Here is a 13318-nt window from a genome sequence, read left to right as displayed (position 1 = left end):
TAAACCGAATGACAAAAAGTAATCTACTTTCGTATGCGTATATGTACGCGAAAAAAGAGGGAAGTAACAATAGCCAGGTTCAACCTTCGATTTGTCGAACAATGGCACCAATGGCACCAATGACGTTTTACACACGATCTCATGAATCCGCGGGTAATAAACCTTTATGCGAAATTCTCGCCAAGCCAAGAGAAAAGGAGATCGGTATCTCCGTCGTAAAATCTATATGAATTCGTCGCAAAATATTTTTACTACTACAGATACACAAGCATACCACCCGGCTTTTCCGAGCTCTGCTGACGTGTATTTTTTTTTTTTTTTTTTTCCTCCATAGTTTGAAAACCCACGCGCCGGAAGCGCTCGCCTTGGCTGGGACTCTCGAATCCATCGTACCGTGTAATCACCTCTTTCTTAAAGGTTACACTTGTCTTGTTGGTGTTTTTTTGTTGTTGTCTCTCTCTCTCTGTCTCTCTGTCTCCCTACAAGCGTATACTTTTTTTTACCGTTACCTTTATCTCGACATCATTCATGTATTGTTTAAATTTCAATAATCTTACATTTGAAGATAATTGCAGCCCATGGATGGATTAGTCGATAAACTATAGTAAACACGCCGAAGCGAGGACAAACGTTTTATTAATAAAGATGTTTGCGGGTTGCATCCGTCACTGCGTTTACCGGTACACTGTATAAATTATAAATATATGCCTTTACGGAGATACGAATCTGTAAACCAGCTGCATCGATTGCGTGTTGGCTTCTTCTTTTTCCTCCTTTCCCCTTCCACTCGCGTTATTTTTTTATTTTTATTTTTTGTTTTTAATTTTTATTTTCATCGCCGTTCCACGAAGCATAACTGTATAGTATGTGCATCAGCAGCGTTGATTTGTCCGAATCGATTGTTACTATTCGGTATGTGTATATGAATGAAAGGTGCTTTACAACTTCGTTCCTCCGTTTCATTTAGTAATCTAAGTAAACGTTAATTTTTTTTTTTTAATATCTCCATATCATACCATACGTACAAAAATCACGAAACTTTTACAACTAAAGCTTTTTGCTTACAATCTACTTAGCTTACTTGAAACAAATCGCAGAGAACATCTGTTTGTTAAAAATTGGCAGAGTAATTGAAAAAATTAAAATTATATGGAAAATATTGAAGAAAAACGATTCATTTATAAAACTGTTGGTAAAAAATAAATTTTGGGGTATCCGGATCGATGTATTTTGTAAGAAAAATTAAGTCTTCAAATAGAAAGAAATTCAGAGGTCTTCAGTTAACAACTAAATAATAACCGAATCATTTTTTTCCGAATACGATTTTTCATAGGTGACTAATTTACGATGGATCGAAATTTCGAAAAGTAATATTCATAGATGTATTTATCCTATTATCGATGTAAAGCATTTTAGAATTTTGCCCTATCGTAAATTAGTCTTCATTCGCGAAATTTTTCTCATTTCCAATTTTTTCTAAATCTCCTCACCCCGATTATTCCAAAATGACGTAACTTTCGGAAATTTTGACCTACCGGAAATTAATAACTTATCGTATTCTGGGAAAAAAATGATGCGGTTTTTATTAAGTCGTTAACGGAAGACCTCGGATTTTTTTTTAATTTGAAAATTTAATTTTTCTTACAATAGACATCGACCAGTAACAATCGTAATTTACATACTTACTGGTATTTTTGTACGGAAACAGTAACATAATATATCTAATTGAAACGTTACAATATACATATACGAATACGTATATACACATGCACGTTAACGCTCCATTAAATCATGCATAGCTTAAAAACTGGTTCACACAATTATTCAGAAATGTGTATTTTATTATTTAGTACGATCAATAGTTTTAATAAAAATGCCTATAATTAATTGTTTGAAAACTTTGCAACAGATCAACGATACTATATACTTAATACTTGAAAGAAAAATCACGTAAAATTTTTTGCTGGTTCTTACGTGCTTTTTTTTATCTTGCCAACTACTTTCGCAAAAAATCAAGTTTGTATTTGCAAAACAAGGTATCATAAAAATTAATCTTCTCACGATTGAACAAAAATATTGTTTCGAGAGTTGGAAAAAATCGTCGAATGGCTTGAATATTGTTCACTACTAACAATAAAATGTATTTTATTAGCGATCAAAATGATGATCTAACTCGCCGCTATTTATTGTACACTGCCCGACGTTTTTACTATGCTCCTTAACAGCGTCAGCGAAACGATAAAAATGGACTCCAAGTGAAACAGAACACGCGTGAATTTACATATACGTACCACATAGTCGATTCGAGAAACGTAATTTGTTGACAATGTGTTTTTAAACTACATATTAAAAGCGCCTTTACATACATTTACCTATACCTAAGTATTTAAGAGGCCAATAGAACATAATGAACAAAGTAACTCATCGGTATATGTATATGTAAGTAATGTTATATATGGTGCTCGCTACACGCGATGGAAAGACCTTGACCCAATAATTCACCATCAGCTCTTGGTAAGTGAGTATTTAAAATGTATACACGCGTATTAGCGGAAAAACGTTTAAGGTATGGAATTCACGCGATGCAGTGGCGCGTATAAATGGTGCCCCATCAGTGCTGAAAACTGTTAACCGAAAAGTTAAATGCTTATTAATATATACGTTGAACAGAGAGTTTGTCATTGTATTATTTCAGCCGATGTGATTCCGAGTTAAAATGTCTCGGCTGATACTTCAATGAGTCGGGTAATGTAAAATCAAAATTGCACCCATGCAAAGTTAAAAAAAAAAAAAAAGTCCAGGATGTTTTCAACTTTTCTCATGTAAGTATACACTTCTCCAACTAAATCTAAGCTTACCGATCATCCAAGATCTTGCGAATAGACGAGCTTCCATTACTAATATACAGAATCATCGATAATAAAGGATAGTACAAGATCTTTGTTTACCCATTAGAAAAATGTACATCCAGAGCGACGCGCTTTTAATTACTTTCGAGCGCTGCCGATCGTCGAGTGACTAAGTAAAAGAAAGCGACCAAACGGAGGCGCAAAGAATCAACGTGAAACGCTTGACGAAAGGGAGCGCGATTTTTCATAAGAAGTCGCTCGCCTTCGCGCCGTACCTACTTGTCATCTGTGCGCGCACTCGAGCACGAGCGTGTAGTTGTCACTTTTTTTTTTTTTTTTTTTTTTTTACCATCGTCATTCTTATCATGACTTTAATCCTCGGTACTTGTATACAAATACGAGGTATATATGCTTATGATCGCGATAAGCTACCTGTACCTTTAAAAAAAAAAAAAAAAAAAAAAAGTCCTTTTCAGCCGACAGACGAGGTCTTTGCTATACATTTAAGTACTTACAAAAAGCATTCCCGAGTCTGAGATCTCGTAACTCACGCGCCTGTACTTTTCAGGTGGAAAAACGCCATGGAGGATGTTGGAAACTCGTTGTGGAAAAAAAAAAATATCTCGTCCCCTGTAAGTATGCGGACGAAGGCATAAATCAACTCGAACGCGACGTCACGTGTGCACGTCACACGCAGGATCGCGGAAAGCCCGCGGTACACGCGTACGCGGAACCGAACCGATTTGTTACACTGCTGTTTTAATTGTTGTCCAGCATATACTTTTGCGTGCTGTCGGGAGTATCGAGTGTGCGCAGGCATCGGATGACGAGACGATTTTCCGCGTTTCAGGAACAATCACCGGTCCTCGGCGGATCGGCAAACACATAATGTACGTGTCCTTTGAGTCTCTTTTCCCGCCCCGCCGCGCACATCGGCGACACAGAACCAAAGCCGGAGGAAAATAAAAAAGGTCGCCTCCTCGAGGCGGATAAAGCGAGAAGAGGGAGAGAGATCGCGCGTAATAGCTCTCGCGAGTGAAGCCTGGAGGCGAGGAGTCGTTCGGCCAAGCTCGGTCTAGCTGCACGTCGAGGCACCCGCGGACCGGCTAATCACTCCCCCATTATTCTCCGGCTGCGCGGGTGAGTCTTTCAGCCGATTCTCGAGCGGCGCCACTTTTTCGCGTTTAACGGACCGCGGGGAGGGTGGAACGTGTGTGTGTGTGTGTGCTGTACGCTAAACACCGGATCCCCCGGAACTTGGCCTTTGGTCCATACTTTTATATATATATGCGCTGTGGTTTTTCTCCCTTTTTTTCCCGTGCTGATTTTCGCGCTTTGTGTACAACCGCGCTCTTGCTCCGTACGAGGGGCGAAAAGTGTCGCTCTACTTTTGCGGTTAATCCAAGGGTACTGTGAGTTTTTTTCTTTTTTTTTTTTTTTTTTTTTTTCTTTTTTTTCACTCGTGCCTTTCTTAAGTGGAACAATGCGCGAATCAACATCAGTTTCTTTTCTCTCTAAGGTTACGTCAAAAGCGTTTTTTGTGTCTTATTTTTATTGCTTTTTGTTTGAAGAAACAATAATTAAGAAAACAGGGTTCAAAGGGAGACTTTGTGTTTTCAGCCCCTTAGGTAAAAAAAATCTCTTGCATCCTTACTTTCAACGTGTGTAAGATATCCATCGTTCATCTCCAAGTTTTTTTTTTTTTTTTTTTTTTTTTTTTTTTTTTTTTTTTTGTTTTTTTTGCGTGAGAGACGAGCAAACGATTGACATACCGAGTCATTACATCCCAATTGCGGTAAGTTTGAAAAAACAAAAAAAATTTATTAAATACGTTGGTTAATCAGTGTCAACTACGCCTCGTAAAAAGATAAAGCTTTTTTTTAAATACAGCTGATCATTAATATAAATGAGACTTGCAGATTTTTTTTAATTGCCGCGCGGGCCCAAAGTACGTAATGTAGAATTACTGCTAAATAATTAGCTGCCCATAAGTTTTTCAAAGATTCTCAGTAATTGCAAAATAATTGGGTGTATTAGGTACTGAAGTATATTGCACTAATTATCAGTATAAATATCGTACCGTTGGTAATAAAATATTCGCAAATTAGCTTTTTTTTTTTTGCACATGCGGTTAATGGACTTATTTTTTCGTAATCCCATCGTTAAATAAAAAAAAACAGATTTGTTATCGACGACGTATTCTTATTTAACGCACTTAAATCGATAAATTAAAAAATAAAACCAGTTGTCTCTGATCACAATCGGATTACAATTAAACATTGGTAGAGAGCCCACTCAAATGGTAGTGGTATATTTAACAACTAATCCAAGACACACATATCATTAAAAGTGGATCATATCTTACGAGTTTTACGACTCAAAGCTCATCGTGATTTGAGAAGTTGGTTACACGTATACTTGTGTGGTTGTGCAAACATTCAATGCGCATAGTGCAATTTACACATCTTTGAAATTCTGAAAAAACGTAACGAAATAAGTATGGCCCTCCTTATCCAAAAATACATTATTATTGCTGTGTATGTTAATGGTACCTGCAAGGATTGGATGATATATAACAGCTCCGTTGCAGTGGCTTGGAAAATTAATTTATTAAAAGCTGATGAATTTTCGGTTGCATGCGTGTAAGTACTGTACGATAAAGGGCTGTTTCTTATTTCTCTTAAAATTTCTTTTTTTCTTTTATACTTTACGTTTATAATCTTGTCCTAAGCAACTTTTTTTCAACTGCGAGAGCTTAATTTTTTTCTTTATTCAACCCTTTTTTTCAAATGCTACCCTCAAACTTAATTATGATTATTTTAACATAATTTTGCGAGTACAATGTTGTATTCGACGACAAATGTTTTTCCCAGAATAAAGTGTGGTTTATTCGGTAGGACTCTCGATCGTACAACTGCACGTTTTTTGCCGTCAAAACATGAGGGATCAATTTTCTCATCCCATATAACACAAAGTACCGATCGCATCATCCGTACCCACGAAAGCATCGCAGAACAGCATCTGTTTGTACCTCGTACGGAAAAGTGGACCGTCGTTTGTACCACGAGGGAGCTTTTGTAAAGCACACCTATATATAGTGCTCGAGACGAAGCTGATGATTGTTTGTACAGAAAACGAGAAAAGCCCTATACTAACGTCGGCAAAACAATGTACGAGTGCAAAAGCTCCTTGGAACTTTGGCCGTGTCCGATTAATCCGATTGTCATCTTTTGTCTACTTACCCGAGCTTTGACATCGAGTTTTACTTTTTCAAACGTCCAGGAACTCCCCGCAGAATCAAGTACGCGCGGAACCTTCGAAAATTCAACTCCGTTGTCTTTCTAATTAATTCACTTCCACCGTACATTTTTATATTCTTCGTCCCAGAGGTGCAACAGCATCATCCAAAGCCACGCATCTAAAAATAATTCAGCTTAAAGGCCGAAACGGGCAACCAACGCAACAGCATCGGCATCAAACGAGGCGTGTCCAGCTCGCTGGAAAAATCGCGCTCGGCATCACCTATTTTTTTTTTTTTTTTTTTTTTCGTTTACCATTTTTTTTTGTTCCGTTTCATCCTCGAAGCTCTCTCGCGCGCACGCATACTTGCCCTCGATGTAAAACGCATAGGAGGTAGGTGGTGCACACAAAGTAAGGCGGATGACGATGAATAATCATAAAGCCGCTCGGTTGATCGCTTCGATTGCACAATGGCGCGTGTTTGATTGAAAAACTGAAGACGGACGACCACGGCACGGGAGGTTGGAAAAATGAGCTTTGGAAAAAGAAAAATTCAAGTGATAGTTGTACGAGTGAACAGGGGAAAAATCATCAAACGTTACTTTTTATCTTTCAGGGAGCACTTGAATTTACATCTTGTCACTTCTACGAGCGCAATACACGCGTTATAATGGCCGTGTCGCAAATAGGAGGTGTTTAGTATAACGAGTTACGCGCAGCCGTGGCGATTAATAATAAATGAAACGCCGTTCGTTGCTCTCGCGCGTGTACGTTACTCGTGTATTTTATTGTCCCGCAGCTCCCGTACGTCTGCCAATGGGACTCGTGCACCTGTATACACCTGTACTCTAAGTGATTGAAAATTAAGTCGGGCTTTTGAAATAATGTGCCGGCGAGGCCTTCGCAGAACCGACGCGCGGATTATTATTAGTCGCGCGTATTATACGTGCTCCCATGCGTGTGCGAATTGGAAAAAAAAGTCCTGGATGATAAATTATAGTGGGGCTCCCTTCAATTTTCTCTCGAATAAACAATGTCAAGGAGGCGACAGTGGAGGGGGAAAACTATACAAACTCGATATTAAAATGTAGAAAAAGACGCGGAAGGCTGACGCGATTTTTTTTTGTCCTCAAACGGGGGAAGAAAGTTTCAAATTGATCTTTTTTTTTTTTTTTTTTTTTTTTCTTTCTCGCCCCAGTGTCATATTGCGTCGAGCCCGAACTTTTGTCGAGTACAAAATAATCCAACTCGACCTCCCTACGACACAAAAGCTAATAAAATTCACGGGACAGGCGTTGCCGATTTTTTTTCCCCCCTACTTCCTCCCCGTAGGTAGAATCGAAGGATAAATTTTTTTTTCTTCAATCCGTCGAATCTCGAACAAACGAACGAATTCAATGCTCATTGTTTCCAAAGCGTGGGTAAATAAAAAAAAAGTCACCGTAAACGCTTGAAATGTAATAAGAGCCCCGCGTTAAATCGGCATTTGCAACAGATGGCCATCACGGACATGGGGTTGAAAACACATCGGCTACTGGTGCCCCTGGTCCTCCTCTTGGCCGCGGTGAGGTCTGTGCCCCGTAAGCCGTACTCGCTGCCCTTCGCCAACGGGTTGGCGGTCAGCAGCTCATCCTCCTCGTCATCACCGCCAGACCCCGGTCCGCCCAACATAGTGATGATCCTGGCGGACGACATGGGCTGGAACGACGTGAGCTACCACGGCAGCGACCAGATCCCCACGCCCAACATCGACGCCCTGGCCTACAACGGCGTCATCCTCAACAGCCACTACGTCTCCGCCATGTGCACCCCGAGCCGGTCGGCCCTGCTCACCGGCAAGTATCCCATTCACACGGGCATGCAGCACCTCGTGATACTCGAGGCCGAGCCCCGGGGACTGCCCCTCCACGAGAAGCTACTCCCGCAGGTTTGTCTTTTTTCTTTCCCCCCCCCCCCCCTCTTTTGGTAAGTACCTCCGTCACGCGATCAAATTGCACTAATTGTTGTACGGTGTATGTATGTACATCGCGTTACTTTCACTGTATACCGCGGGACTGCCCTCGGGCGCTGATTAATCGTTATCGCGCCCCGACATTGTTACCATGTAAGTGCCGTCGAGTGCGATTGCACGGGTTAAAGGGAGACATTCGAATTAATGGTCCGCGTTTACCTGTACAGGTATAGAGTAGAAAAAAAAATATATACATCTCATGAAATAAAAGCCAACGCCGCGGAGTTTGTTCACCTTGTCGTTTTATATTGCTCATGTCTTCGTGGATTTTCCTTTTTTTTTTTTTTTTTTTTTTTTTTTTTTTTTTTTTTTTTTTTTTTTTTTTTTTTTTGCAAAGTATACCTACGTAGGGAGGTAAAAAAGTGTTTGAAAAAAAAAAAGGAAACTCGTTACGTGTGTATATATAAAAGAATGCCGGTTTCACAATAGTCGTAAAGAGAGAGAGAGAGAGAGATAATAAAATCTATGACTTTTAATTTCTTGCTTTAACTATGTATAATATGTTCACGTGTACGGTGTAGAATCGCGTTTAGCGCGTGTGCGTATATTATGCTTTCCGATATTTTATTAATACACGATGCACACGAGGGAGTGCAAGAAGAAGAAGAAAAAATCCCTCGCTTGGGCAACTCTCCGTCGCTTCACGCGGTCGTTTAATATTTATTTATTTATTCATTTATTATTTGTCGTGTACACGAGGTGTATCGCACGCCATCCTTACACGATATTAATTTTTCGCTAATAAAAGCCAAGGTCACGCTATGAGTTTACACATTGATACATTGGTTTAATTTTTAATCCTCTTCATCGATGAGCGGGACTTTTTAATGTTTCCGATTGCAACGAGACATATAATATACGTGAATATCTCCGTATACGTTTTTATGTGTGATAAGTTATTTTTTAAACATCAATGCGCGTGAGTTACGAGAGCGTCCTTTTTATTATTATTATTATTAAAGTTTTATGTGTTCAAGAAAAGCCTCGATCAGTGATATATAGTTGACTGAGTCATTTGATCATAAGTATGCGTGGTAGAAATGGACAAACAGCTTTGAGAGAAAATAAAAATTCATATTTCTGATGAGTTGGAACAGCACATAACTTGATCTGATAATCATTTGTTGGTAAAATTGTAACAAACGAGTCGATCGATTACAAAAAATTAAATAAACGATTTCCAACCACAAGATATATTCGATCGATCACCTTCTCGTTAACTCTCGCGTAAACAGAGATTGAGATTGTATCGTCTCGCACCAGGAACCGAACAGGATGTGTGTGGGTAGATGGAAGATGTTAATAATGCATTAACCGACCATACTCGAACTAACGGAGGAATCGCGTGAGAACAATGTTGTTGATTATACAAACGCGTGTACATGTGTTTATCCGCCTCCGCGTCGCGTTTCGTCTATCTTTACCGGCGCATCGGGGCATAATGAAAACATCATTTGAACAACAGTACCTGAAGGAAGCCGGCTACTCGACCCACGCGATCGGCAAGTGGCACCAGGGCTTCCACCGGCGCGAGTACACACCGACCTACCGCGGCTTCGACACGCACTTTGGGTACTGGAACGGCTACCAGGACTACTACGACCACGAGGTGGTCTCGTCGGTCGGGGGTGAGCCGTACCGGGGCTACGACATGCGTCGCAACATGAGCGTGGCCCACGACGCCCGGGGCAAGTACTCGACGGACCTGTTCACCGCCGAGGCCGTCAAGCTCATCGACGAGCACGACACGGCCGGGGGCCCGATGTTCCTGTACTTGGCCCACCTGGCGCCCCACAGCGGCACCGACCGCGAGCCCCTCCAGGCCCCTGACGACGTCGTCGCCCGGTTCTCGTACATCCGGGACCCCGAGAGGAGGATCTACGCCGCGATGATGGCCAAACTCGACGAGAGCGTCGGCGAGGTCGTCGCGGCTCTTAGGCGCAACTCCATGCTGCAAAACAGCGTTGTTGTGTTCATGGCGGACAACGGGGCAGCCACGCAGGGCATCCACTACAACCGGGGCAGCAATTACCCGCTCAGAGGGGTGAGTTTTGTTTTCAAGCTTCCTTACTCGCGTACATATATATATATATCTACCTCCTTCGCGTGTTTGCATAAAACTTGGCCGACGGTCATTCTTCAACCGATCGCATTCCTGTGCGTACGACTCTGTTTGCTTATTTGTCCGTGTAGGCACGGTAATTGCCGATTGGCAAGTATCGGTAATACATTACACTGCCTCGCAACGCGTACAATCGTGCACTCGTTACTATATAAGTGTTTTTTTTTTTTTTTTTAACGATACGTTACAAATGTGAGAATTGTTCCACGTCAACTATAAATATGCTTACGATACTCGGCACTCCAAGAACGCGTGAAAAAAAAAAAAAAAAAAAAAAAAAAAAAAAATTATATCGGTACCTGTAAAAAAAATGAACGATCGACTTTTGCAATGGACTCGCGTAAATAATCCCACATGCGCGTTTAAATGCCGGATATTCATACTTTTAAAGACCTCTGCGTACGTTAACGATCTCCCTCTGCGACCGCGGAATCGTTATATGTGCGGTACTCGAGCACAAGCCAACACCTGCGACCGGCAAATGATTTATTAACAACCGTATGTACCCATATATATGTACCGAGATGGCTATCGCTTCCATAATTGAATGCGCCGCGATACTCTCGCGAGATACAACGTTATTTTTCATCCGCGTTTGCGTTAATCGTTCATTATTTTGGACTTTGCTCGTATCCTTTAGCTCTTCCTTCTATATATTTTTGTTTTATTTCCATTTCTCAGAGCTTGCAGATTACGTAAATACGCGGTCTGCGCGTAATAATGGATTTTAAATTGGACATACCCGTGCGGCATTGTTGTACATAGGTGCGTGCGAATTTATTTACGAGTGATTGTATAAAAAATTGCCTCTGCAGATAAAAGCCAGCGCGTGGGAGGGGGCGGTGCGGGGTGCAGCGGCGGTATGGAGTCCGCTGATTCGTCGGCCGAAGCGCGTCTCGAATGACCTAATGTACATCGCCGATTGGCTGCCTACCCTCCTGTCGGCGGCTGGGCTGCGCTCCAACGTACCCCCCGGTAAGATAGACGGCGTCAACATGTGGCCGGCGATAACCGGCGAGTCGCCGGCCGGCGGCAACGCCAGAGCCGAGGTCCTCGTCAACATCGACCCTATTTTCAACTACTCGGCAATAAGGAGAGGCGATTTCAAGTACATCCTGGGCACGGTGGGCAACGGGGAGGACTGGTACGGCGAGACCGGTAGGACCGAGGACGCAGAGCAAGAGGGCAGGAGCCCCGCCTACGACCCGGAGACTGTGCTCATGAGCAAGGCCGGCACCGCCATTTCTGGCTTGCTCACTGCCAAGCAGGTAATACATGCGTACACCTAGATTTATATATTCGATGCATCCCCGTTCAAATCGTACATATCGTAATATATTATACGCAGGTGACGGAGATTCGAGCGGTGAGGAGCCACACGTACGAGAGAGTGAGAGAGGACGCTATTACAACCGCTAAACTGCTGACGGCCGACGAGTTGCTAAAGTTGAGATCTACCGCCAGTATACGCTGCACAGTGCCTGAATCGGATAGAGTAAGATTATGTTACTTAAAAGTACTTATGGTATAATTAAAAAACAAAACAAGAATGTGTATGTTGAATTCATTTAGATAGCCTGCAATCCGCGCCAAGCTCCCTGCCTCTTCAACATCAAGGAAGACCCGTGCGAGCAGCGCAACCTTGCCGACCAGCGCCCAATGATACTGGCCACTCTCGAGGAAGCCCTGCTCAAGTACCGGGTGACGGCCGTACCGCCGAGCAACGTGCCGAACGACCCGCGCGCCGACCCCGCCCTCTGGAACAGCACGTGGGTCAATTGGCTGGACGACGATCCGCTCGAGTTTCTGGTCGACGACGTCAGCAAGGACAAAATCGACGACCCGGGCGCCCGGCTTCCCGGCTCCATGATTGCCCTGATCGCCGTACTCCTCGGGCTCGCGCTCGTGGCGATCCTCGCGCTCATCGGCATCAGGTGCAGCAAGCGCTACGACCACGCGCTCAAGAAGAAGCAGCAGCAGCAGCCGGGCTACCGCAACTCCAAGTGAGAGGAGCTTTATTTTCTCTCCATCTCCTGGTTGCATTTTACTGACCGGTGTTTTTCTTGCAGGCATTTTCAAGAGGTGGTGCAGCAACCGGGCGAGATGACGGCGGTGCTGGATCAAGCCCATCACCACGAGGAGGGCAATCACGCGGGGGCGAAGGTGCTGGACGCAAGGGAGATCATGCCGTCGCTGAAGAGCCTGGCGAGGAGCGTCGAGTGACGAGCGAGAGGAGCGAGAAAGAAGCCGATCGTTGAAATCACCTGGAAGCAACTCAATGACTATCATTCTATAGGGACTAACCGCGTTGCTGTCTTTATTGTTTGTATACCTGTGTGTCCTGATCCTTTTTTTTTTATATGAGATTTTCAAGCTGAGAACTCTTTACTCGAGAGTATTAGTTAGTATTATGTTTCACTCCAAGTTAGCGTTTTTCATTAGTTATCCATGTACTTGTAGTATCACCGAATTTTTACGCTTTTACAACTTTACAAAGATATGCATGATTGAGTACTAATTGAAAGTATGTTGTGTGGTTGTTTGAATCTCGCTCTACCTTAAAAAACAATTGTATTGAATTCATTTCCAACGGTATACTTTTAAATGTACACTGTTACTGCAAGTGAATAAAAAAAAAAAAAAAAAAAAAAAGAAGAAGAAATGTACATGCCCTGATGAATAGGATGATTTTGTAGCCGCAAAATAATCTCTTTTCGTCCAGAAATCACTCGATAAAAAAAGAGTAGATACTACATCTTGTACGTTGTATATATAATAAATGCCTGGCACAGGCTCTTTATTTTAAATCAATAAACATTATTTTTTTCATTTATCTGTACAAAACTTTGAACAAGTCCGTTTTTTACGATAACGCACTTTAGTTTCCCTAGACCTGGCAATAATAAACATTAATCAACGTTAATGGCATTCACTATTAATATATGTAGTATTTTTCTAAATACACGATAAAAACAATAAGCACTATAATGTATGATCCCTCGAATAGACACACACAAGTTTCATTGACAATCATTTGAAAAAAAAAAAAAAAAAAAAAAAAAAAAAAGTTACAAGAGTGTACGAAAAGTGAAATGT

General features: G+C 41.9%; 1 protein-coding gene across 3 annotated transcripts; it reads left to right on the top strand.

Annotated features, from left to right (window-relative positions):
* The first annotated feature begins 3797 nt into the window (after positions 1-3797).
* LOC106639627 (arylsulfatase B) lies at positions 3798-13145 on the top strand. Of its 3 annotated transcripts, none has more exons than XM_089596316.1 (7): positions 3798-3989; positions 7585-8016; positions 9566-10144; positions 11038-11490; positions 11571-11717; positions 11795-12225; positions 12292-13145. In XM_089596316.1, exons 2-7 carry the CDS (start codon positions 7585-7587, stop codon positions 12443-12445), a joined length of 2196 nt encoding a protein of 731 aa, XP_089452442.1. In that variant the 5' UTR covers positions 3798-3989; the 3' UTR covers positions 12446-13145. The 3 variants fall into 3 exon arrangements, with proteins under 3 accessions (XP_089452442.1, XP_089452443.1, XP_014208813.2); XM_089596317.1 differs by lacking the exon at positions 3798-3989 and adding an exon at positions 4205-4256; XM_014353327.2 differs by lacking the exon at positions 3798-3989 and adding an exon at positions 7456-7510.
* The last annotated feature ends 173 nt before the right edge of the window (positions 13146-13318 follow it).

This window comes from Copidosoma floridanum, unplaced genomic scaffold, assembly GCF_036245765.1.
Source record: "Copidosoma floridanum isolate Cflo_tuat_1 unplaced genomic scaffold, Cflo_Japanese_pri ptg000030l, whole genome shotgun sequence".
In the NCBI taxonomy this organism is placed as follows: domain Eukaryota; kingdom Metazoa; phylum Arthropoda; class Insecta; order Hymenoptera; family Encyrtidae; genus Copidosoma; species Copidosoma floridanum.
Note: the sequence above shows the minus strand (reverse complement) of the source record. Positions and strands in the feature narration are given on the sequence as shown.